The 27,342-nt window shown below is 36.6% G+C and overlaps 1 protein-coding gene across 2 annotated transcripts; it reads right to left on the minus strand.

The window, feature by feature from the left end:
- Positions 1 to 773: 773 nt before the first annotated feature.
- On the minus strand, positions 774 to 21,721 carry kcna10a (potassium voltage-gated channel, shaker-related subfamily, member 10a). 2 transcript variants are annotated; one of them, XM_048178938.1, is made up of 2 exons: positions 19,872 to 21,721; positions 774 to 2,948 (listed from the first exon to the last, which is right to left on the minus strand). In XM_048178938.1, exon 2 carries the CDS (start codon positions 2,807 to 2,809, stop codon positions 1,100 to 1,102), a length of 1,710 nt encoding a protein of 569 aa, XP_048034895.1. In that variant the 5' UTR covers positions 2,810 to 2,948; positions 19,872 to 21,721; the 3' UTR covers positions 774 to 1,099. The 2 variants fall into 2 exon arrangements, with proteins under 2 accessions (XP_048034895.1, XP_048034894.1); XM_048178937.1 differs by lacking the exon at positions 19,872 to 21,721 and adding an exon at positions 10,224 to 12,785.
- Positions 21,722 to 27,342: the final 5,621 nt, after the last annotated feature.

Here is a 27,342-nt window from a genome sequence, read left to right on the forward strand (position 1 = left end):
CGTATTACTGAAAAATGTATTATTTAAATTGTTAAATTTAGAAGTCCCTGCTGTACAGCACTTAACTGAAAAAGTCTATATATATATATATATATATATATATATATATATATATATATATATATATATATATATATATATATATATATGATGATGAATGTCGAGTCGACGACGACTACACTCTGATGACATCATTAATGAACAAATAAGCCTGAACCTCGAGCTAAGACTCGAACACGGGTTGCCTTGTGCACAGCTATGGCATATGACATTACACTGTAAAAAGTAATACTCTCTATCTACTCAATAAAACTGTGGCAACAGATTACACGCAATATTATTAATTAAATTCAACATATAAGAATTGAGTTTGAAATTAATCAAATTAATTTCTTCAAAGTCAACCACTTAAAATGTGTAAAATTAGCAAACATCATTACAAAAACCACAAAGTGACATAAAAAGCAAAGAGTCAAACTGGACAACTAAATGAAACACTGAAACACTGATCACCATAATGGTAACCAGACATTTTCAATAAAGTCATCAACATCTAAACCTCTGTTAATTCTTGTGTTTCTCTTTCCTTCAGTGATTCTACTTGTTATTATCAGGTGTCTTCAATGTTGGCAATAAAAAATAAAGAGTTCTTAATTAAACTTTGATGTCTGTCTGTTATTCAGATATTTTTGATTACATTTTACTTAAATTTGACTCATTTTAATTGGTTGACATTTAAGGAATTAATTTGATTAATTCAAACTCAATTCTATTTGTTGATCTTAATTATTAATATTCCTTGTAATCTGTTGTCAAAATACTTATTGCTCATACATAGCAGCTTATTTTAATTAGAGTATGCATTTGTTTGTCATTTACTGTCGGATTCGGAGCGTAAATGTGGACTTCAAAGATTTCTTATTCTGCTGCGCCCTCTATAGGCCATGATCAGCGACTAGTGCATTTCTGGAATAAGAATGTGTTGGTCAAAATATAGACTTTCTTTATGCAAAAATAATCTCTTGACTTTGTGGTGAAATATAACCTGGACATGTTTGATGAGATTCACGCTCATGAAAATGAAGTTTCGATATGGGTTTTAATACTTAGATTTGTCAGTCTGCCAGTTCCCATTTGCCTTGTTCAGAGAGGAACTACTTCCATGTTTTGCATTGTTCCCTGGTTTTAAACCTTGATCGGTTGTCTCAGCTATGGGTGGCTTGTCCTCCTGCTCTGTCTCTCTATGGTAAAAGTAGTTGAAATTTGAGACTATTACAGGCACTGGCAGGGCGATGGTCAACACCCCAGCAATGGCACACAGAGTGCCCACAATCTTACCGCCTAGTGTAATGGGACACATGTCTCCATAACCCACAGTGGTCATGGTAACTACTGCCCACCAGAATCCATCAGGGATGCTAACAAACTGGGTGTTGGGGTCGTCTACCTCAGCGAAATAGATGGCGCTGGAGAAGAGAATGACACCGATGAAGAGAAAGAAGATGAGCAACCCAAGTTCCCTCATGCTGGCCTTGAGCGTCTGTCCCAGGATCTGCAGCCCTTTGGAGTGTCTGGAAAGCTTGAAAATCCTGAAGACTCGAACCAGTCTAATGATTCGCAGGATGGCCAGGGACATGTTCTGCCCTGTGTTGGACTTATTGGTGGTGGTCACGATCTCAGTTATCAAAGTGACAAAATAGGGAATAATGGAGACGATGTCAATCATGTTCATGATGTTGTTGAAAAATTTTTGCTTGCTGGGGCAGACCAGGAAACGCACCAAGAGCTCGAAGAAGAACCAGATAATGCAAGCGGTCTCAATGATGAAGAAGGGGTCGGAGAAGGTACTGGTGATGGTTTTGGGAGAGGCGCTTGGAGAACCCGAGGGATGCGTTTGGTTCAGGGAAAAACCAGCAGTTGGAAAAATCTCCAGGTCCTCACGGAATTCTGGGAGAGTCTCCAAGCAGAATATGATGATGGAGATGACGATGACGAAGATGGACACGAGAGCAACCCCTCGGGCTGCATTTGAGCTCTCGGGATATTCAAAAAGCAGCCAGAACTGCTTGTGGAACTCATTGGATGGCAACGGGATCTCCACGTCTTTGATAAAGCCTTCCTCCTCGCGGAACTGGTCCATGGCTTCCTGTCCTAACTCGTAGAAAATTATCTCATCTGCGAAGACATCTAAAGGTACATTAGCAGGTCGGCGAATCTTGCCCCCCGACTGATAATAGTACAGGATCCCATCGAAGCTTGGACGATTGCGGTCAAAGAAGTACTCGTTTCTCATCGGGTCAAAAAAGCCCATTCTTTTCATTGGGTCACCCAGAAGAGTGTCAGGAAACTGGTTGAGGGTCCTTAGGCGGGTTTCAAAGCGAAGACCGGCTATGTTAATGATGACCTTCTGATCACCATCATCAAGGGCTCGCTTATCAACAAACAAGTCCTCGTAGCATTCTTTGGCCAGTCTACTGAAGATTGTCTCGCTTTGTGTTCCTTCGCTGTTCACAAGTAACTTCCAGTTGGAAATTAGACTAGCACAGCTAGCACGTCCTCTCCTTGTGTGAGGGGGAAGGATAGGTGATTGGGGTACATCACAATTTTGTGGGGTCTTCTCTTTAAACGGCGACACTTTTGCAGCATTGCAGTAGGTGCTGCCAGGCCCAAACTCTGGCATTTCTACCGTCAAAGCGGTCATCTCATTGGGATAGTCTGGGTCATTGAAGTTGTCCAAACCGTTGTCAGTATTCTCCATACTGTCAAAGTCAACTAGCGCCACCTCTATCCTTCCAGCCTGGACTGTCATGTGGCCCCAGATATCACACTACCACCCAATTCAACCTTCACCAGAACAAAATCACTGGTTCAATATTTCAAATGCTCCTCTGCATTATGATTTTGAGGTGAAGGCCAACAAACTGAGGAAGAATCCACAGTGCTTGGACCTGAAAAACAAAGAAGAAGTGTTAGAGTGTGTTTTTGGCTAATAAAACTTAGACTAAACCAAGAAAATGGTGTTTGAGAGGCACATTGTTTCTTCGTTGCTGGTCTGAGTGGAACCCTGAGGAGAGCAGCTGGTGAAGGTTGACATATTTTGGGAAGTGTCAGCGTCACAACACTTCCAAAAATGTCAGTTGTTGCTGGGTTATTTTTGTTTTCGCTGTGAATCTATTTTACACTGCAAATGTGGGAGTGTTGGCAAAATTCACAAGTCTATCACAACCCATGAAGGAAACACTAAACATCCTCTTTCTGACATCTTCTGCTCTTAGTACTATTATATATATTTTCATTGTTAGTTTGTTTTCATGACAATTAAACACATGTCCTCCTCCAATTCTCAATTACTGTAATACAAAAGAAATGATATATTATTTCAATTGATGATATATTATTTCACTTTACATTAGGTGTACAACTACTATGTACTTACATAAAAATATACTTATTGTGCTGATGTACTGATGTACAGGTTTAGTGGTATGGGTAGGTTTAAGGGTGGGTTAACACATTAAGGGGTAAGGGAAGGCTTAAAAGATTAGTTTTGACCTTCAACCGTTTGGGCTCCATTGAAGTCCACTATATGGAGAAAAGTCCTGGAATGTTTTCATTAAAAACCTTAATTTCTTTTCGACTGAAGAAAGAAGGACATGAACATCTTGGATGACGTGGGGGTGAGTAAATTATCAGGAAATTTTAGGGGTGTGACGAGACCAGTATCTCACGAGACGAGACGAGACTCGAGATTGAGTTCACGAGACGAGACAAGATGGCGAAATACATGACTAGAAAAAATATTCTGCAGGTGTATTTGAAATGTTTTAACTAATCATTTTGTAATGAATGTCATTTCAGTTCTACTTTCTGAGACTGAATTATCATATGCAGTAAAAGACAACAATACTCAAGTAATGTAAAAGGTTTTGCCACTAACTCAACTGACTGACTTCCCTCCTGTATGATTTCAGTCTCTTCAGATCTTACTGTACATGAATTATGAGCTTCTACAGCTTTTGACCTCCTAACTGAACTCCTCTCCACAATCTGATCACAGAAATAAAAACAGTATAAATAAAAATTCAGGTCTCATTTATTAACATTAATGTATTAACCAACATCAACTAACAACAAGCAATATATTTGCTACAGTATTTATTAATCTTTGTTAGTTGATAAAAATAGTCATTCATTGTTAGTTCATGATAGTTCACAGTGCATTAACTAATGTTAACAAATGAAACCTTATTGTTTGTACTAGTAAATAATAATAAGAGAAAACTGTTATTCATTTTTATGGTAACACTTTACAATAAGTGCAACCATAATCGCACTCTCTCAATATTCAAAGATCAAATAAGACCAAATTTTTCTTTGATACAGAGCTCAGAGATGGTTACAACTACACTGCCCAGCCTAAAATAGCTTTCATATTGAGAGATATCTGTATTCATCAGTGAGCCGCTTTCAAAATTCGGGGTATTGAAATCATGTTTGAATGCGCGCGCGCGTTTACTTTCACTTTTAAACGGTCGCGCGTACTCTGTAAATATGGAGCGGCGGCGACCGTTATCCAACTGAATTAAATGTTTTTTTTTTTATTTAAATACAAAGCAAAACGACAGTGGAGGCATAATGTAAACGTAGCGGTGGCATATTCTTTCCTAATCATCCTAACACTCTGTCATGGCAACATCACGAGACTACTTTTCGCCTCGACGAGAAATCTCGTCACAGTTTAGTCTCGCGAGATCTCGTGCCACGAGATCTCGTCACACCCCTAGGAAATTTTAATTTGAAAGTGAACTAATCCTTTAACAGTGTAATTATAGATGTAATTACATTAATTAATTACAGACAGTTACTGTACATGCGTATATGTACACAATAAGTGCTTTGTATCAAATGATTATTAAATGTTACTACATGTTAGTTAAAGACACTTAATATAAAGTAGGACCAAAAGTATTTATACATCATAGTATTCCCTAGTGAGAAAATAAATTTATTTTGTGCTAACTATATGAGAAATACATTTACATATTTATGTGATAAATACAAATACCCTGCAATTGTACTTTTGGTGTACTAAACTGCTATACTTAAAGTCTGCTAAACTGGAACAACTAACTTAGTACTTAATGCACTTTAATTGTGCAGAAGTAGTGCTGAGGACCAACTAAAGATATACTAAATAATCATTCAAATGTGGAAATATTGCAAGTATACTTTAGTACACTTTAAATATCTTGCATATAAATACTGATATTATACAAAGATCATACAATCTTTATTAATAGTGATATCAAAACACTTTTTAGACATAAAATGTGCATTGTGCAATAAAGAAATACTCCAATTAAAACTATAATTTTATATCAGTAGGCCTAAGTCTTAAGGGATATGTCAATAAACAAGTTAATGGATTTGAAGTATACTTAGTATGAAATAAATGAACTTTTAACAGTCAATGAATAACCCTAAAAAGCGTGATTGTTTTCACAGCAATAACATACAGGTTAAATATCCCTGTAGTAATATATATATATATCTGTATTATGTAACAGTTGCCGTAATCAAAAATGTTCATTAACTTCAACATTGCGTGATACTAAAAAATTGTGTCATTTTGAAAGATAATAAATTGTATTTACTCTTGAAAAGAAACCTGGAAAGAGACGTGATTTGAGGAGAAAAACGAGAGATTCTTTGTGCATTCCAGTGAATTATTAATGGGATATATCGTAAATTAAATTGGGAGAACAGACCACAAGATGTGCAGTATATGTTGTCCTTTTTCATACTATTACAGCAGAAGACAAAGGGAAAAAAGAAAATAATCATGAGCTCTTGCCATATTCTTGTTATAACATGTCACATTAAAATACAAACTGTTACGTTATTCTCATGATGTCTGAAAATAAAACATGAAGGAAAATTGAACCACTTCTTTGCATTCCCATTTCCTCTCGCTGTCACAAACTTGAGTTTCGTACATTTGACCACACATTTGGACGGGTTCCCTGCTGTTCTTAATGTGACGTTTCCCAGTATCTATGGTGACACACCTCTGACACAACAGTCGGCCGGACATCACTTCAGCTAAAGTGTAACCCCTGTCAAACACTTGACACCAGAGTCCTGGCCTGCATGGCGGTGTGAGAGAATAAGAGAGCCACTGAAAGAGAAGTCGAGAGATAGAGCGAAGGAAGCCGAGAGAGAAAGAGAAACTGCTGGCCGAGTAAAGGCCAAGACTGTGAGGAAAACAATCGCCCCTCATCTAATTCACTTACTATTCCACTGACCTGCATTGGGTTCAGAGGAAATGCTGCAGTGCCTTCAGCCAAGCTGTACAAGTCATTAGTACTACACAGGACTGTATAGAGCCAATACTTCTCTCTGGTTTTAAACCCGATAACCAATGACATTTCAATTTAATACAAATACAACATATTAGCAAAATCACAATGCATAGGAGTGGTGCCTATGACTTTTAATTTCACTATTTATTTATTTAAAAAAAAAAAAAAAAACCTCTTCAGCCTATAGGTAATAAACTTAAGTGCATTACTTGTTCCACACATTTTTACTGTGAATGTGAATGATACCTCAAATCTACTTTCTGCTAGTACTCTTCTAAGTGACTTTTTGCCTGGTGGACAATAGGTGCAAAATCCCATAGACTTGGATTGAAGGAGGGATCTGAGCTCAATCTAGAGACCACAATATCAGGGATTAGCTCAGAGACTTTAGATGGATCTATTTTGACTTGGTTAACCACCTAGCAATCATTATGGCTCGCTCCAACCTGGTCTCATGGAAAGACGTACCTGTGGGAACGTTTTTGCGAGTCGCAAAAATACGTACCAATGTGTACATATCACTGCAGTTTCCAACAGAAATGAACACTAGAGGCAGTAAAACAGCAAGCACTTTTAAAATCGTTTTCATACACAGTTCTGATTACAGGAGTCAGATTATGGATTGATAAAGACTCATTTTCACGTCTCCTTGCGCAATTTTATGTTATGACTTCAAAACGCTTTTTACCAAAGTGCATGATTTGTAAACGAATATATTTTGGACTTTGCATCTCTTAACCAGCACCATATGTTTCGCTTTTCTGACATAACAAGCTTGCTCGGTAGCTCAGCTTATATGGAGTTGTACTTTGGACGAGGATGCCTTGGGTAGGAATCCGGGGAAAAACGAATCACGGTAAAAGAGCTCAAAGATGAGAGATCCAAACAAGCTAAAACGGCATGATTACGGATGCTTTTTATGTCACATTTGCTTTTGATAACACTATTGGGTAGTTTTAGGTTTAGTGTTGGTGGTACATTATTTTAAAACGTAATGGAGCATTTTAGCGCCACCCACCGGACAAATTTCAAATCAAAACTGCGGTGATTCGTATAAAAACCAATGTTATAAAAATGTACCATATTCACGTTTATCTGTTCTGACAAAAAACAAACAAAAAAAATAACACACTTTTAGTACCACTCAGGGGAGATTTACCATTGAAACTGCAGTGATATGTACGTATTGGTATGTATTTTGCGACTCGCGAAAACATTCCCACAGGTACGTTTTTCTATTGAGACCAGACTCTATGAAACACACTAGAAAACATCCTGAATATCCTAGAAATCATTAAACGCAATCACTTCAAACACATTTGCTACTAAAGAGCCATGTGCAAATAATAATAATAATAAAAATAACAATAGATTAAAGAAAGTTTATTTTTGGCTACTATGAATTATACATAATTACATGCAACTAATGCTAAACCAAACTTAATCAAACCCTAACCCTATAGTAAGTACACATAGTTAATTTATATTACTCAGTACTTGTACTACAATGTATTGTTACATTGAAACATGATATCTTAAAATAAAGTGTAACCACTTTAGACATTCTACCAACTAAAAGTAACTTTGCAGCTACATGTGAACTAACTCTCAATAGAGTATTAAAGGGTTAGTTCACCCAAAAATGGATATTCTGTAATTTATTACACACCCTTGTGTCGTTCCACACCCGTAAGACCTTCATTCATCTTCGGAACACAAATTAAGATCTTTTTGATGAAATCTGAGAGCTTTCTGTCCCTCGATAGAGATCCAACACAACTACCACTTTCAAGGTCCAGAAAGCTAGGAATGACATCATTAAAGTAATCCATGTGACTCAGTGGTTTAACCTCAATTTTTTGAAGCGACGTGAGTGCTTAGTTTTCGCAAAAAAAAATAAAAATAAATTACTTTACTTTACTTACAAAAATATTGATCTGCAATGATGCTCACGAGAGCATCATGATGCATGTGTGTTGTGTTCAGACTTGCACGTCAACTCAACGCGAGTGTTCACGAGAACATCATGACGCATGCATGTTTTTCCCCCCCCCCACAAACAAAGCACTCACGCCGCTTGAACAAAGATGAATTTACAGATTATGAAACAACACAAGGTTGAGTAATAAATGACAGAATTTTCATTTTTGGGTGAACTAACCCTTTAATAGACTGTTAGGTTACAGTCTTGTTTTGCATGTTCACACTAGATACTTATTGTAGTAAGTACAATAACTGTAGTTACCTTATATTATTCAGTACTTTTTTTGGTAAGTACACGGTAAGTACATTGAATGTCTAACATGGACCTAGGGCTGGGTGATATATCGCATGCGAATGTCACGCGCATTTCGTCAGTAAAGCCAGTTCCCTGATTACCACTAAATCGCCATCACCTGCTTTCAAATGGAGCGGCATTTAATAGACAGAGCCGTAGTTCACTGACAAGCCACGCAATATCGCGTTCATTATCGAAGGAGATTCATATATCGCCCAGCCCTACATGGACCATCGACATAAAGTGTAACCGGATTTGATTTCATGCATGTATAGAGATTTCTACATGTGCTGCATTATCAGGCTAAATCTCAAACAGAAGTGTGGTTTGAGAGGCACGGACAGATGTTTAATTAAAGATGCCAAAAATGAGTCATCCTGCTCAGCTGCCACTGACCAGAAAACAGAGAACATGTGCGTCACGGAGAGAGAATGAGAGAGAGAGAGAGAGAGAGAGAGAGAGAGAGGCAGTCATTATACGAGGGAAATAAATTCCAACACTGGGTGAAGAAACACTGCAGGACATATTTTATTTGGAAAAAATACAAGCACACAATGAATAAAGAAGAAGAGAAAAGAAAATGTTGTTCAGACAAGTGACTGATGCTGATCAGTGTTGTTCAGCTGGATAAGGACTTTTACAGGAATCTATTTAAGGTCACTCAACACCACCGCTGTGGGCAGATAAAATCAAACCGAAAAAAAATCTAAGAAAATCTTAGACAATCATCTATTCTAGTTAGAAAATTTCATTTTATGATTAAATCTTTCTTTTTTTGATGTTTTACATGATGTGAAAGTCATGGAAGTATATTCAAATTAATATAAGACCCTATTCTATTCTTTTCTATTCTGTTCTGTTCTATTAAATTCTATATTTATATCTCTACACTCTAAAAAAATCAAATTTTTGCAACATTTTAAGTTCATCAAAGAATCCTCTTCATATAAAGAACATATATCACTGTATACGGTTCATTATATTGACTATTTGGATCTTTTAAAATTTAAAAACTTTTCATTATAGTTCTTGAGATCATATCATCTTTAAAGCACCAGAGAATAAAACCTCTTTGAGAAAATTAAACACCTCTTTTAAGCCTTCAGGCTGTTAAACCGCTTTTGGTTCTACTTGAAAATTTTGAACACTATTACAAACCCGTACAATAAATTATTATCAAATTGAATATTATATCATGCAAGTGAATATCACACAACATATCTATCTATTAAGGTCACATTTTACCCTATATTAATAATAAAAAAAAAAAATTCAAAATATTCGGAAAGCCTATTTTAGTTCTAAACAGTAATCTGAGAAATTAATTTTTCACACTTCAAAGCAGAGCATATAGAGCATATTAAAAGCAACATTTACAGTACATTTACAAAACACTGAAATTAAAGATGATTCAGAACAAAATTACTCTAATGAACACTTCCTCAACAGGTGTTTGAACAGATGTTGCATAATACTCATTTTTTTAACTGAACATGCACACACACACACACACACACACACACACACACACACACACACACACTCACTAACTCACTCACTCACTCACACAGACACAGGCCTACCTCTCGTGAGAGAGGGGTCTCCTGTCCGGCTGTTGTTTCTGCTTGTTGCTTGTTCTACATTTGGGTTCAGAGTGGCTTAATCTATTAAAGTCAGCATTGGGTAACCTTATGCTGGCGAGAAACTAGAGCTGACACTACGCAAACAACTACGCACACACACACGCAAGCAGACACACTCACACACACATTTGTTTGGATATACACCCAGAAACACACAGAATGACCAAAAAAAAATAAATAAAAAAAATACAAGAAACAAAAGAATTGGCTATCACACAACAATAAAATGAAGTCAGATTTTTAAGGATCAAACTTTAATGGAGGTCCATATAGCCACTGCTGTAACCAATCTCTCCTCAGCAGCTCACCTTCTCACCTTTAACAGCGAGAGATGTCTGATCGCCCTTGTAAAACAGCTGTTACCTGTCATACGATAGATTTTATATTCATCACGACACGTTGGACACGCCTAACCGTTGGACACATTTGATGAGTGTAGATCAACCAAAGCTGAATATACCTGACTAGAGCCTTACATCATCCAGCATCAATACCCGCCAGGACCGATCGGTTACATATCACATCAATCCTGAGCCTGCTTATTTAAAGATCACTACCTCAACGGCTCACCGATTCACCCTGCACACTTACAGATCAACTCATCATCAACAGACAGGTGAGGGTCACTGAAATGATAGAGGAGTACTATCAGTTTATCTTGAAGATTTGAGGAATTGGTTTGTGGCTTGCATCAGATGTCACCGATTTTGTTCTGTTGTGAAAACTGCTATCTATCTATCTATCTATCTATCTATCTATCTATCTATCTATCTATCTATCTATCTATCTATCTATCTATCTATCTATCTATCTATCTATCTATCTATCAGTGGTGTGTGGTGGTGTTTTAAAATGAGGATGCAAAGTCTTCACATCAATCCTATATAAAATGTAAATTTGCGTCCCTATTACACTTAATTTTCCTGGTTAAATAAACATTACATAAAAAGAGAGACCAAAAGCAATTCTACTTTGTATTTTTACACACACTATGTAATGTTCTATTTATTAAAACCAAGAATACATTTCATCAGGTTCATGCATTTTTACATTTATTCCAAAATAATCACTAAAGGCAGTAACAATTTAAACAATATATTTTATTTGTGGATTAATATTCAGCTTTTCTTTTTAATAGTCAGCTTATTTTCAGCAGTCATCAATCTTGGTCACTGGTCACAGACACAGACATGAAAATATGACATGAAAGCAGAAATGAAAGCTGATTGCACACTAAAAACCCCCACAGTCATCATGTTTTCAGGCCATTTTAAGTTGTGGATTTTGATGTGATAAAAAGCAGTGATATCTAAGTTGTTATATCTGAGTTGTTTACTTACTTTTTTAAATTAGTCTTCCCATTAACGCCATCGTCTTAATTTAGGTTGATTCGAGAACGCGTGTGAAATCAAGAGGCGGGATTTATCACACAAACCAATCATATCCAATCACATCCAAACATAGCGCAATGGAGGCATTGCCTCTTCTTATGTGACTTTCCCCCATTCATTCTCAATTACCCTCCACCAAACTCAGTGCCGACTTTAGGGTGTCTGTTTAAAGTTACTGGGCTCAGGGGAGGCAAGCCTCCAGCTGTAACTTTACCAGTGGTTGTCGCTGTTGGACAGTGTTACTTTATAAAAACAAGTGATTCTTACACTTTTTAATGTCACATTTTTTAAATATTTGTGTTGTTTTATCTTTGTAATATCAATTATTTTCTCGTCCAGTTTTTTTTTTTTTTTTTTTTGAGGAGACATTGCCTTCCTTGGAGGGGAAACTCTCAGGAATATCCCCTGCAATCCATCTTTCCGTCCGTCGATCTGTCTGTCTGTCTATTTATAGCTACAACATCCTAGCAATGCATCAGGACCAACTTATAACATTATAATAACCACTTAGCAATATAGCACTATATAGCAACACCCTTGCAACCATTCAGAATGTCCAAGCATCCACCTAGCAACCCCTCAGAACACTTTATCAACTGCTTAGCAACACCCTAGTAACCACTTTTAACTTCAGACATATTCATGACTATATTTAATACACGTTTACATTTTCGTAAGTGAATACATAGTGAAAATGAGAATCCATAATAGATTCTCAGATAAAAGCACCCTGCTGTAACTATCCATGTCTGGTCTGTTCTTGTTAAGAGAGATTAATTATACACTGACCAGCGCCGCTGTGATGTGACATGATTAATGACTTGTGGGCTGCAGTCCAAACACCGCATGCTCTCATCAATTTCTCTCTGTCTGGCTATTAAAGCAAGCAGTGACTTCTATTACACTTTTAAACCAGGTCCTTTAAAATGCAGTGTCAAAGACGGCTCATCTCCTTGTAACAGGTTGCTAAAGAGGTGCTCATTTCTGTCCAATAAATTTGAAACCACAAAGCTTAAAGGATTAGTCCACTTTTGAATAAACTTTTCCTGATGATTTACCCACGCCCATGTCATCCAAGATGTTCATGTCTTTCTTTCTTCAGTCGAAAAGAAATTAAAGTTTTTGATGAAAACATTCCAGGATTTTTTTTCCATATAGTAGACTTCAATGGGCACCAAACAGTTGAAGGTCAAAATTAGTTTCATTGCAGCTTCAAATTGTTCTACACGATCCCAGATGAGAAATAAAGGTCTTATCTAGAGAAACCATCACTCATTTTCTGAAAAAAATTGAAAATTATATGTTTTAACCATAAATGCTCATCTTGAACTAGCTCTCTTCTTCTTCTTCTCTATTTGAATTCCAGCATTGTAGACACTGCTAAGCGTATTACTGCCCTCCACAGGTCAAAGTTTGAACTAATTGTTATATACTATTGAACTAGCATATTGCATATAAAAATTAGTTCAAAACTTTGACCTGCGGAGGGTAGTAATACGCTTAGCAGTGTCTACACTGTTGGAATTCAAATAGAGAAGAAGAAGAGAGCTAATTTTTTGGCCACAATAACCGTGGTGTGAAAAATCTAGTATCGTGACAGCCCTAATATATATATATATATATATATATATATATATATATATTGTAGCTTTTCTAAATGTCTTTCTGTCTATACTGAGCCACTATTTAAAATTAAGTGGGGCAAACAAAATGTGCATGGTGGTTGCTTTGGGCTACCCCCAATCCACAGCAGGTGATTTTGGGCTTGGTTGGGAATCAGGATGGTTCTATTAAGAGGATTAATGTGGCAGAGGCAGATCAGTGATATAAGCTGAGGATCACCTCGCTCAACTAAACATTAGTGCCGCATGGCTGCAGGCTCAATTATAGTGGGCATGACTCCAAAACATCAATGCATCATCAAAATCCACAAGCTTCCTCACAATAGATGACTAGTCCATCACTGCCTAATGAAAAAGACCCATAGTAATATGTCTGTAGTGCTATGGAGGAGGATTTTCAAAGTGTCCACTATGACTTAAAAGGAATTTACTGAGGGACAAGCCCACATTGGGACATTATATGTATGTGCTGATAAAAAATAATCCTAAAAGCACTATTTAACGCCCGGTCACTGGAAATACATCAGAATAGCAACCAAATAAACTTGCTAATACTTACAGTTTTTCTCAGTCGCTTTGGTGCATTTCTCACATCACTCTTTACATTTGCACAACAGTTAGTTCAACCTCCACAACATTTAGTCATTTGTGCACATCATAGTAGCAGTTTCTCATTCCTTCGAACAAATTGCAAATGCTTTTGGACATGCATCAATTGCTTTCATACAACTCTCTGCTGTTTTATAACATTATCATTTGCTTATGTCATGTCAGTCAAAATTAACTATACTTGTGAATGCTGAATAGTCATTCCATATAAAACTAATAGTCCTCATTTCATTGCTTGAGTCATTACATACAAAAATGTTGAACTAGTTGTCAAAATCTGTCAAGCAAATTTTACACATTTTTTTTAAAATCTTTTTTTCCTGAAAATGTCTAAATTGAACAATTTCTCTCAAGTGAATCTCAACTTTCACTGATGAGAAGGGGTGTGTGAAGCATTAGTTGCAACCAATGATAAGCCACTTCTCTACAATCACTGTCAGAGGTGAATCCCATAAACCCCCACTTTACAAGCATATACGAACCAAGCAGGACATAGTGTGTACCATTTCTACAATACTGTGACACAGAAATAGAAGGTCAGCCTCATGGAAGAGGGGTAAGGGTGCGGGGAAGAAGGGGAAGGGGACAAACAGGGGAAGAGGAAGAAGAGGTCAATAGGCAGATCCCTGATGAAATCAGGGCTACATTTGTGGATCATGTTGTCAATCACGGCCTCACAATGGCTGAGGCTGGTCGAAGGGTGCAGCCAAATGTTGGGAGAACCACTGTAAATTCAATTATTCAAACATTTTGTCGGGAGAACAGGTGTGTATAAATGGACAGTAATTCAGCACTAAACAATCTGCACTGCACTACTGTCATCGTGTCATACATGAAGCTTGCAGTGGGACAAGAACTTGTCACTGTACATTTTACATTTAGACGTACAGCTTTACTGCATCACACATTTACAGTTTTTCTCAGTCGCTTTGGTGCATTTCTCACATCACTATTTAAATTTGCACAACAGTTAATGCAGTTCTCAAAACAATTAGTACAAACTGCAAAACCTAGTTGATAACCTGCAAAAGCGTGTCACTTGCTCAAAATGGATAGGTCATTCCTCAAAAGCAAGTATTTGTGTCAATGAAAGTGTCAGTGTCATCAAGATGAAAAGTCCTGACACCATTGTTTATGAACAAGATAGTCAAATGGCTTTGTCATGTTTTCATTATGACAGTTTACTCTGTCAGTGTTTTCCAATGCAAAAAAGTCAGATCTTGGTGACACTACCTGAAAATGCTCAAGACAGCACTATATACTATTTGCACAGCCATTTGAAAAATACAGTAAAGTTACACATTACTGTATTTAGTGAGGTAACTGAGTACAAGACACTGAATATGTATGTTTCACATTTTTACTGCATATGCTCTTTGCAATTCTAATTTGTTCACAGCATTGTGCAAAAGAAAAAATACACCCTTATTTGCAACAAACATAAACTCCCTTTGGGTAGAGCTGTGCACAACTGTAAACAATATTGCAGTACATATGGCAAATCTTTACTGTAACACTACTGTACACTACAATACACTAAATGTGTGATGCAGTAAAGCTGTACGTCTAAATGTAAAATGTACAGTGACAAGTTCTTGTCCCACTGCAAGCTTCATGTATGACACGATGACAGTAGTGCAGTGCAGATTGTTTAGTGCTGAATTACTGTCCATTTATACACACCTGTTCTCCCAACGAAATGTTTGAATAATTGAATTTACAGTGGTTCTCCCAACATTTGGCTGCACCCTTCGACCAGCCTCAGCCATTGTGAGGCCGTGATTGACAACATGATCCACAATTGTAGCCCTGATTTCATCAGGGATCTGCCTATTGGCCTCTTCTTCCTCTTCCCCTGTTTTGTCCCCTTCCCCTTCTTCCCCGCACCCTTACCCCTCTTCCACGAGGCTGACCTTCCATTTCTGTCACAGTATTGTAGAAATGGTACACACTATGTCCTGCTTGGTTCGTATATGCTTGTAAAATGGGGGTTTATGGGATTCACCTCTGACAGTGATTGTAGAGAAGTGGCTTATCATTGGTTGCAACTAATGCTTCACACCCCTTCTCATCAGTGAAAGTTGAGATTCACTTGAGAGAAATTGTTCAATTTAGGAGACATTTTCAGGAAAAAAAAAGATTTTAAAAAAATGTGTAAAATTTGTGTGACAGATTTTGACAACTAGTTCAACATTTTGTATGTAATGACTCAAGCAATGAAATGAGGACTATTAGTTTTATATGGAATGACTATTCAGCATTCACAAGTATAGTTAATTTTGACTGACATGACATAAGGAAATGATAATGTTATAAAAAGCAGAGAGTTGTATGAAAGCAATTGATGCATGTCCAAAAGCATTTGCAATTTGTTCGAAGGAATGAGAAACTGCTACTATGATGTGCACAAATGACTAAATGTTGTGGAGGTTGAACTAACTGTTGTGCAAATGTAAATAGTGATGTGAGAAATGCACCAAAGCGACTGAGAAAAACTGTAGTGTATTGTAGTGTACAGTAGTGTTACAGTAAAGATTTGCCATATGTACTGCAATATTGTTTACAGTTGTGCACAGCTCTACCCAAAGGGAGTTTATGTTTGTTGCAAATAAGGGTGTATTTTTTCTTTTGCACAATGCTGTGAACAAATTAGAATTGCAAAGAGCATATGCAGTAAAAATGTGAAACATACATATTCAGTGTCTTGTACTCAGTTACCTCACTAAATACAGTAATGTGTAACTTTACTGTATTTTTCAAATGGCTGTGCAAATAGTATATAGTGCTGTCTTGAGCATTTTCAGGTAGTGTCACCAAGATCTGACTTTTTTGCATTGGAAAACATTGACAGAGTAAACTGTCATAATGAAAACATGACAAAGCCATTTGACTATCTTGTTCATAAACAATGGTGTCAGGACTTTTCATCTTGATGACACTGACACTTTCATTGACACGAATACTTGCTTTTGAGGAATGACCTCTCCATTTTGAGCAAGTGACACGCTTTTGCAGGTTATCAACTAGGTTTTGCAGTTTGTACTAATTGTTTTGAGAACTGCATTAACTGTTGTGCAAATGTAAATAGTGATGTGAGAAATGCACCAAAGCGACTGAGAAAAACTGTAAAATGAGAGGAAGGTTCAATCGTCCTTGAGTAATTTAAAATCTGAAAGCTGTAATGACCTGCTTTATATATTGATTAATATTAATTAAAACTAGAAAAGGAAAAGTTCATCAAGACATTATGACACATGTTGAGTTGACACAACCAGTGTCAAAAAAGCTTACAGGTCTTGATAGATAGATAGATAGATAGATAGATAGATAGATAGATAGATAGATAGATAGATAGATAGATAGATAGATAGATAGATAGATAGATAGATAGATAGATAGATAGATAGATAGATAGATAGATAGACACACAGACGGACAGACAGACACACAGACAGACAGACAGATAGATACGATAGATAGATAGATAGATAGATAGATAGATAGATAGATAGATAGATAGATAGATAGATAGATAGATAGATAGACAGACACAAAGACGGACAGACAGACACACAGACAGACAGACAGATAGATACAGTAGATAGATAGATAGATAGATAGATAGATAGATAGATAGATAGATAGATAGATAGATAGATAGATAGATAGATAGATAGATAGATAGATAGATAGATAGATAGATAGATAGATAGATAGATAGATAGATAGATGGACAGACGGACAGACAGACACACAGACAGACAGACAGACAGACAGATAGATAGATAGATAGATAGATAGATAGATAGATAGATAGATAGATAGATAGATAGATAGACAGACACACAGACGGACAGACAGACAGACAGACAGACAGACAGACAGATAGATAGATAGATAGATAGATAGATAGATAGATAGATAGATAGATAGATACACAGACAGACGGACAGACAGACAGACAGACAGACAGACACACAGACAGACAGACAGACAGATAGATAGATAGATAGATAGATAGATAGATAGATAGATAGATAGATAGATAGATAGATAGATAGATAGATAGATAGATACACAGACGGACAGACAGACAGACAGACAGACAGACAGACAGACAGACAGATAGATAGATAGATAGATAGACAGACAGACAGACACACAGACGGACAGACGGACAGACAGACAGACAGACAGACAGACAGACAGACAGACAGATAGATAGATAGATAGATAGATAGATAGATAGACACACATACGGACAGACAGACAGATAGATAGATAGATAGATAGATAGATAGATAGATAGATAGATAGATAGATAGATAGATAGATAGATAGATAGATAGATAGATAGATAGATAGACACACATACGGATAGATAGATAGATAGATAGATAGATAGATAGATAGATAGATAGATAGATAGATAGATAGATAGATAGATAGATAGATAGATAGATAGATAGATAGATAGATAGATAGATAGATAGATAGATAGATAGACAGACAGACTTAAATTCTCTTGTTTAATTTCTCACCCTTTGGTTCTCACTGCACTGGTATTTTCCCATGAGCTCCTCAAAGTATCCAGTGCTTGTGTTGTTTTTAGTCACGCCCTGAGAGAGATTCATGTTTTCACCATCCTCTACGTCATAGTCTGACTTGTGTGTCAGTACGAATACAACCCAAAAATATTAAAGTATTTGATTATAACTAGGCAAGCATATTTATTCATATTCATATTTATTTATTTAATGTATTTTCTTTCTCTCTTTCCAAGTTTCCCGTGTTCAAGCATGGGAACAAATTTCAGCTACTGGGCTGCTGAAAGGAAACAGAACATTTGGATTCTATTTTTACTTTCTAAAGAAAGCAAATAAAATCAAGGCTGTTCCTCAGAGACTGATAAAGTCTTTTTTTTTTTTTTTTTTGTACACAGTTTGCTATTCCTAGCTATTTTACTGTAAAACTCATAATTTTTTACTCAAATGCAGTCTTAAAACTCAGTGACTTTGCATGTATGGATATGACAGGAAAGGATGCTGTGGCATACTGTGCAAAATGTGCATTTTGGCCTGTGGTGCTTGGGGATTCTCCTTGGCACAGCTTCTGAGATTTGCAGAGACGAGGAAGCCCTCAGACATATTCCAGAGTTTAAATTAACAGCCTGTCCCTTTGGGTCACCACTCTAGTGTGCGCAGAAATAAATCCACTGGCCGTCAGCAGCCATGTGGGTTTATAAACATGTAAAAAAAATCCTAAAAGACTCAAATACTGCAGAGAACAGGTCCCATACGACAGAGACCGGCAACCAAACTAAAAAGATTAGTTAGTGATGGGCACTTTCAAAATACTGCTTCATGAAACTTCTAAACATTTACAAATCTTGTACTTTTCTTGACAAATCTTGGCTTTTTATTACTTGTGTATGTATATTACAAAAAGGAGAATGATATTTAATTGCTTCTAATTGACCTACTGTGCCAACACACAAGAAGCACTACACATTAATAAAAAAACTAATTTTACCAAACCTTCATATTTAATATTGTTTAATTATTCATAGATTACATTCAATAGGTCACACTTTAATATAAACATTTGCAATTGGTTTGCAAAATGTGAGTTTGTGCTGAGTTTTCATTGCATTTACACAATTATGACCAGCAGGTGTCGCCAGCCTGTGGTGTTTCGAGAATGATTTGAGCTTCAAAAAGCTTAGTTTCTCCTATCATTTGTAGTTACATAAAACCTTACAAAACACAATAAGCAACTGCAATTCTACAAAAAACACAGATGACTCTGCAATGCACAAGCAGTTGATCGATAATAGGCCACTTAGTCTTCGTAGACTACAGTACAATCCACTGAACCCACATAAGTTAGCCCTCACAGCCTTTTCATTGTGAATAATTACAGGGTTAGTTCACTAAAAAATGAAAATTCTTTCGTCAATTACTCACCCTCATGTTGTTCCAAGACTTTCGTTCCTCTTCGGAACACAAATAAAGATTTTTTTGATGAAATCTGAGAGCTTTCTTTCCCTATATAGACAACCAGGCCCGGATTGGCTAATCAGGAGCACCGGGAGAATTCCCGGTGGGCCGGTGTTACAATAAATTCGGTTCCTGAAATATTCTGTTCCACTGGGTGGCGCTTACACGAATATTCATGATATCCTCCTTTTGTGGGCGTGTCCTTGAGACAACGCGCAAGCGAATGAAACTGAAAGTAGTACACGCTCCTCAAATCGCATCGGTTTAATGGATCATTTCAAAAAGGTAATAAAATATCCAATGTTAGTCAACAGTTCACATGTTCAAAACAATGCATAGTAGTATGATAAATCGTCTGAGCTAATTGAGTACAAGACAGACATTCAGATAAACAGTTAATGTAAGGATACAGCAGAGCAATTAACATCAGCGAATAACCTTGTTTTACACTGATGTGTTTTCTGTTTAGCTTTTATATTTATTTGAGGATTTAGAAAGTTTTTGAATAGTTTGATTAGTCTGCTTCCTTCGTTGTCATTACTACAGTACTGCATAGTGTTGACAACTTGAAGCAAACCTCTACAGATGTATCTGTGTCCTAATAAAAATAAGCTTAGACTGGTGTGAATATTCGATGTCAACCTTAATTTCTTGATTATTATTCAATCAATATTGGTGCACATTGAGTTTTTCACTTTCAACTGTTTTTCCAGCAAATTTCTTAACATGTAAATATTTGTACAAACAAAATGATTCAACAACTGAGACATAAACTGAACGAATTTCACAAATGTTTGATGAACATCTGAAAGTCTGGTGTGGCACCAGCTGCTTTACAGAGCATCTCATCCTCATGGACAGCACCAGATTTGCAGCTCTTGCTGTGAGATGTTACTCCACTCATCCACCAAGGCAATTAATGTTTTCAAACATGTCTGGGGGGACTTAAGGTTGCATGTGGTTTGGCACTGGAAGGACAATCAGCTGTCCTTCTGTCTCCCTGTAGCACCGTCTCAGGCATCTTACATTACAGACATTGCAGTTTATTGCTCTGTTCTCATCTGCAGTCCTCTTGTCTCCTGCAGCAGGACTAAGGCACATTCACACAGGTGATCAGAGACCCTGGGCATCTTTATTCTGGTGTTTTTCAGAGTCAGTAGAAAGGTCTCTTTAGTGTCCTAAGTTATTGTAACTGACCTTGATTGTGTATGTGCAATAATTGAAAAACATGAGAAACATTGTTAAAACATTTTCTAAAGATCTGTAAAGCTTATTTGGAATGCACAAAATTATCTTTAAAATATTATCCTGAAAATTGACTTTTCTTTATTATTATTATTATTATTATTATTTTAAACAACAAATCCAGTTAGCCTATATAAATAATACATTAAATGTTATAACAAGTACAGAAGTAATTACTCTATGAATGTAACTCAAATTGAAAAGACATTTTAAAAATTCAAAACAATGTATGAAAAGAAGCAATGCTAAATGTGAGGTTCTGAGGTGAATATTAAAACAGGGCCTTGGCACTCGGGAACAGCCTTCATTATGTCCAGATCACACACTGCCAGAGCTCTCCAAGACTTCAGCTCTCACATCCAGTCTGAAACAGACAGTGACTTTACAAGATGATGAGTGTAATGTGGAAAATCACAAAACCAAAACAAAACCATATTATGACATTGGTGATACTAACAAGTATAACGTCATCTTGTAAAGTAGCTGTCTATTGTTTTCTGTGCATTTGTGCTGTATTACCTCACAGAATAAATTATATGATTATTATCAGAATTATTTTATTTGACTGCTTTTGAAATTGTTTTAAATCAGGTACAGAAGGTTGTTTGAGTAAGTGTTATGTTTGACACATTTCAAGGTTTTGTGCTGCAATACCCTGCCTTGTCAAACTTTAAATAAAACGAAACTAAACTATCATTTCCTATCATAATTATATATTTTAAACAAAAATAACATTCTTTAAGTAGCTGCTGGCATGAAGACTGCCATCAAAACAAAGCTCCAAAGATTTATATTCCAAAGGAATATTTTATTACCTTTTCGAAATAATCCATTAAACCGATGCGATTTGAGGAGCGTGTCCTAATATTTTCAGTTCCATTCGCTTGCGCGTTGTCTCAAGGACACGCCCACAATAGAAGGATATCATGAATATTCGCGTAAGCGCCACCCAGTGGAACAGAATATTTCAGGAACTGAATATATTGTAACACCGGTCAGTTTATTGTCATGGCACTGGGTTGAAATATGTATGCTCTAGAAACTGGACGCGGCCAAATGTACTAAGCTGAGTAGCCTAACTTTTTCCTTAAAACCAGTCAGTGACGGATTTAGGCCTGGACGACATGGGCAACGGCAAACAAACAATCAAACGAATGCGCGATCAGGTTTTTAACCGCTCATTTGCACGTAACGTCAATGATATCATGTCACTCGGTGGGTAAATTAACCTGGTCGGGATGGACTCGGAGTGTGCGCTCGGAGAAGACAACTCACTCAAAAGTATTCGAGAAGAAGGGATGAGGTGACGTCTGTAGGGACAGCGGAACAAGTTCTAAATCAATGCTAAATTATGGTAAGGCAAAAGGTCTAAGCCACCGGAGACCGATTTAAGTAACGTAAATAAATAAAAAGGAAGAGGGGAAAACATGCAAAAGATAAAGGCATGTATGCAGCTTACTCATATCGTAATAATAGTAGGCAAATAATAAAATATAGGGCCTATCACTTATGTTATGCTGCTTGCTATGCTATTACACATTGGCCAACAATATTCATTTTTCTGTCCAACTAGCTTACATAACCAGACAGTAAAATGTGATTTTGTAACATGTAACTTTTTTTTTTAAACAAATGTAATAGCCTACTTTAATATTTTACTGTAAAGTTGTGCAATTTTGTAGGATTTATGGTATTTTGTGTTATTTATTTGCCTCAGTTTGTAATAATTTAAGTATATACATTTATAGAAAATAGCAAAATTTTATGATAAATCCACTTTAATAAAGATCTACATTTCTAAATTTCATTCATAGTGACAGACATGAAAAATGTGCCTGGGTTTAGTGGACGATTACTGCCATCTACTGGAAAGCAAACACTTAATTAAATTAAAATTAAAATAACATGAATTTTTAACTACAGCCACTAGATGGCTAGAGAATTAGTCAATGGTTAACATTGTAAAATCATTATTATAACTATAAAAATAACTCTATATCAAATTTTAGCATTTTTTTGTACTATCATTTGTACTATCATGGGTATTTGAAGATATTTTTGAAAAATACAATTAATTACAAGGCTGTAGAGAACCGTGCACTATTGCAGACTTATATACTGAGGTTTTAATTACATTATTTTAATATAGTCAGTCGTGAATTAAAGTGGGCCGGTCTAAGGCATGAAACTCCATGGCTGAAAATGAGTCCCAATCCAGCCCTGTAGACAACTAAGTGACTACCACTTTGAGGTGCAAAAACAAACCCCTTGCAGAAGCTCAAACTTGCTGCGTAACGCAAGAATGAACCTCATTGGTTCTTGCTGAAACTCAAACGTGCTGCATAACACGATAATGAACCTAAATGGTTCTTCGTGGAAGCTCAAATGTGTTGGCTAACACGAGAATGAACCTCACTGGTTCGCACACGTCAAGCAAATGTGCTTGAGCTTCTGTTTACCACAACTGATGTGTGAGTTGATGAATGTTTATATGTGAAAAAAGCCTAAATTCAATCTGTTCATCATATGAAAGTGATCGAGTCATTTCAGAAAATTTTGACTAAATCACTCAATATATAAGGATTAGTTTTACAATCTCTTTATGAAGTTTTTGAAGCATCAAAGTGGTAGTTGCATGGCTGTCAATGCAATGGAGGGACAGAAATCTCTCAGATTCACAAAATTAACGGAATGCATAGCTGATATAAAAAAATTGGATGACCAGTAATTTCCTACTACTAAATTCAGAAAAAAACAGAGATTCTAATTTTTGGACCAAAAACTTCTTCACATAATTAACCTAAAATACTGTCTAACACTTGATGGCTGTTCTAAGTCTTGTCGTCAGTTAGGAAACTGAGTTTGCTCTTTGATACAGATCTTTCACTTGAAAGCCATGTTTCTAGCATCTGTAAAACCGCATTCTTCCATCTTAAAAATATATCTAAACTATGACATATGCTCTCAATGACAAATGCGGAACAGTTAGTTCATGCGTTCATGACCTCAGGGACTAGATTACTGTAACGCTCTCCTGGGTAGTTGTTCCGCTCGCTTGATAAATAAACTACAGCTCGTACAAAATGCAGCAGCTAGAGTTCTTACTAGAACTAGGAATATAACCATATTAGCCCAGTTAGGAAGTATAACCATATTAGCCCAGTTCTGTCAACACTGCATTGGCTTCCTGTTAAACATCGTATAGATTTTAAAATCTTGCTAATTACTTACAAAGCACTAAATGGTTTAGCTCCCCAGTACCTTAGCGAGCTCTTAATGCATTATAGTCCTTCACGTCTATTGCGATCTTAGAATTCAGGCCAGTTGATAATACCTAGAATATCAACCGCAGGCGGTAGATCCTTCTCCTTAGGGGTGTGACGAGATCTCGCGATACTAAAGTGTGACGAGATTTCTCGTCGAGGCGAAAAGTAGTCTCCTGATGTTGCCATGACAGAGTGTTAGGATGATTAGGAAAGAATATGCCACCGCTACGTTTACATTACGCCTCCACTGTCGTTTTGCTTTGTGTTTAAATAAAAAAAAACATTTAATTAAGTTGGATAACGGTCGCCGCCGCTCCATATTTAAATGAGTTACGCGCGATCGCTGAAAGTGAAAGTAAACGCGCGCGCACATTCAAACGTGATTTCAATACCCCGCATTTTGAAAGCGGCTCCTTGATGAATGCAAATATCTCTCAATATGAAAGCTATTTTAGGCTGGGCAGTGTAGTTGTAACCATCTCTTAGCTCTGTATCAAAGAAAAAGTTGGTCTTATTTGCACTTTGAATATTGAGAGAGTGTGATTATGGTTTCAACTTGTAAAGTGTTACCATAAAAATGAATAACAGTTTTCTCTTAATCTTATTAAGCACAAACAATAAGGTTTCATTTGTTAACTTTAGTTAATGCACTGTGAACTATCATGAACTAACAATGAATGACTATTTTTATTAACTAACATAAAGTTTAATAAATACTGCAGCAAATATTGCTCATTGTTAGTTGATGTTGGTTAATATGTTAATGTTAATAAATGAGACCTTATTGTAAAGTGTTACCATTTTTATTTATACTGTTTTTATTTCTATGATCAGTTTGTGGAAATGAGTTCAGTTAGGAGGTCAAAAGTTGTAGAAGCTCATAAATCATGTACAGTAAGTTCTGAACTCTGAAGAGACTGAAATCATACAGAAGAGAAGTCAGTCAGTTGAGTTAGTGGCAAAACCTTTTACAGTACTTGAGTATTGTTGTCTTTTACTGCATATGATAATTCATACTCAGAAAGTAGAACTGAATGACATTCATTATAAGATGATTAGTTAAAACATTTCAAATACACCTGCAGAATATTTTTTCTAGTCATGTATTTCGCCATTGAGGATTTCTTAAAAATAGTTTGTAAAAATCTTGTCTCGTCTCGTCTCGTGAACTCAATCTCGAGTCTCGTCTCGTCTCGTCTCGTGAGATACCCGTCTCGTCACACCCCTACCTTCTCCTATTTACCATCTAAACAAACTTCCTAGCATTGTTCGGGAAGCAGACACACTCTTGTCAGTTTAAATCTAGACCAAAAATGCATCTCTTTAACCTGGCATACCATAACACATTATCAATTTATGTTTTCAAGATCCGTTAAAGGATTGTTAGGCTGCATAAATTAGGTCAGCCGGAACCGGGAACACTTCCTAAAACACCAGATGTACTTCGTTACATCAGAAGAAGAATGGCATCTATGCTAATATTAGTCTCTCTGTTTATCCCGAGGTTTACTAGGGCCGTATCCGAGGCCGTATCCAGGTGAGACCGAGGACCTGCGCCTTGACACGACCACAATGCAGCCCTGAAGTATCAGCAGAGATTGAGTCAACTAGATCATCCATTGTGAAGGCCACAGTTCCGACAGCCAGTGGCACAGTTCCTCAACAAACCGTCCATTACCGGCGTGATAAATACGATCCTTAACTGGATGGAACTGGAATAAATACTTTGACTGTTGCGATCCCATCGGACTTATGATAGCTGCCTGAATCATAATAAAGCACTGTCGCTGTTGGCCAGAGGAGAACTGGCCCCCCAACTGAGCCTGGTTTCTCCCAAGGTTTTTTTCTCCATTTTAACACCTGTTTGCCACCTGATGTCACCTGTTGGAGTTTGGGTTCCTTTGCTGCTGTCGCCTTTGGCTTGCTTAGATGGGGACATTTGACATTTGATATTCAACAGTGTTTTGATCTGCCTGCATTGACACCATTGTATGCGAACTGAACTGAGCTGGATGATGACATCACTGTTTACTCCAGTGCTGATATAGATAAATGAACTAAATTAATATTGATTCTTACAATGGAATGAATCAATACTGAATTTACTTAACATGGATAATGACACCATTTTCTTTAAGAGCTGCTGTGCAGCCAAAATTATATACTAGTTATCACTGTAAAGCTGCTTTGACACAATCTGCATTGTTAAAAGTGCTATATAAATAAAGGTGACTTGACTTGACTTGACTTAATAATCTCTTACTGGCTTGATTAACCAAGCTCTCCACAAAACAAACCCTACAATTTAGTAACTCATATCATACAGACACTTCATATTTAATGGTATTAGATGATTTGTTAATTGCATTTAATAGATGCACTTTCAATAAAACATTTGCAGTTGTTTTGTAAAAGGTGTTTTTATGCATGTATTCGTTACATTTACACTTATTTGACCAGCAGGCGTCACCTGCATGTGGAGTGTCGAGTGCTTCGAAACAATGACTCCTTTTTAAACCAACTGGTTCAACTGATTCAAAGTTTCAAAAAGCTTTATTTCTCCCATCACAACCTCACAGATATTTCACTTGCTGAGGCATCTTTTTAATGGGCGCACTATTTGGGGCTTGCTCGAAAATGACTGAAAGTCACTTAAAGTGTATTTATTCTTAATCATGAAAATATGTTAATGGTTTTAAATTACATATCACATTACCCAAGAGTGGCCGCGGTCAGTTTCCCTTGAATGTGTGAGGCTTCTGGTTCCAGTTATTTTAGCTGTACAAAAAGTCTGTTATGCTGCTTGATATTGCAAACTAGTATTTGTTATCATATTATTTTAATTTAGGCAGCAGCTATTTGCGCTAAGTGTAAAAAGCAACAAAAATATATTTACTTTACATTAAGTGAAAATAGCAGTATTTCAT

Source organism: Megalobrama amblycephala, linkage group LG24 (assembly GCF_018812025.1).
Source record: "Megalobrama amblycephala isolate DHTTF-2021 linkage group LG24, ASM1881202v1, whole genome shotgun sequence".
NCBI classification, from domain to species: domain Eukaryota; kingdom Metazoa; phylum Chordata; class Actinopteri; order Cypriniformes; family Xenocyprididae; genus Megalobrama; species Megalobrama amblycephala.

Excerpts from the sequence above, each read along its gene's own strand:
- kcna10a (XM_048178938.1), bottom strand. The coding sequence starts at position 2,809 with ATGACAGTCCAGGCTGGAAGGATAGAGGTGGCGCTAGTTGACTTTGAC.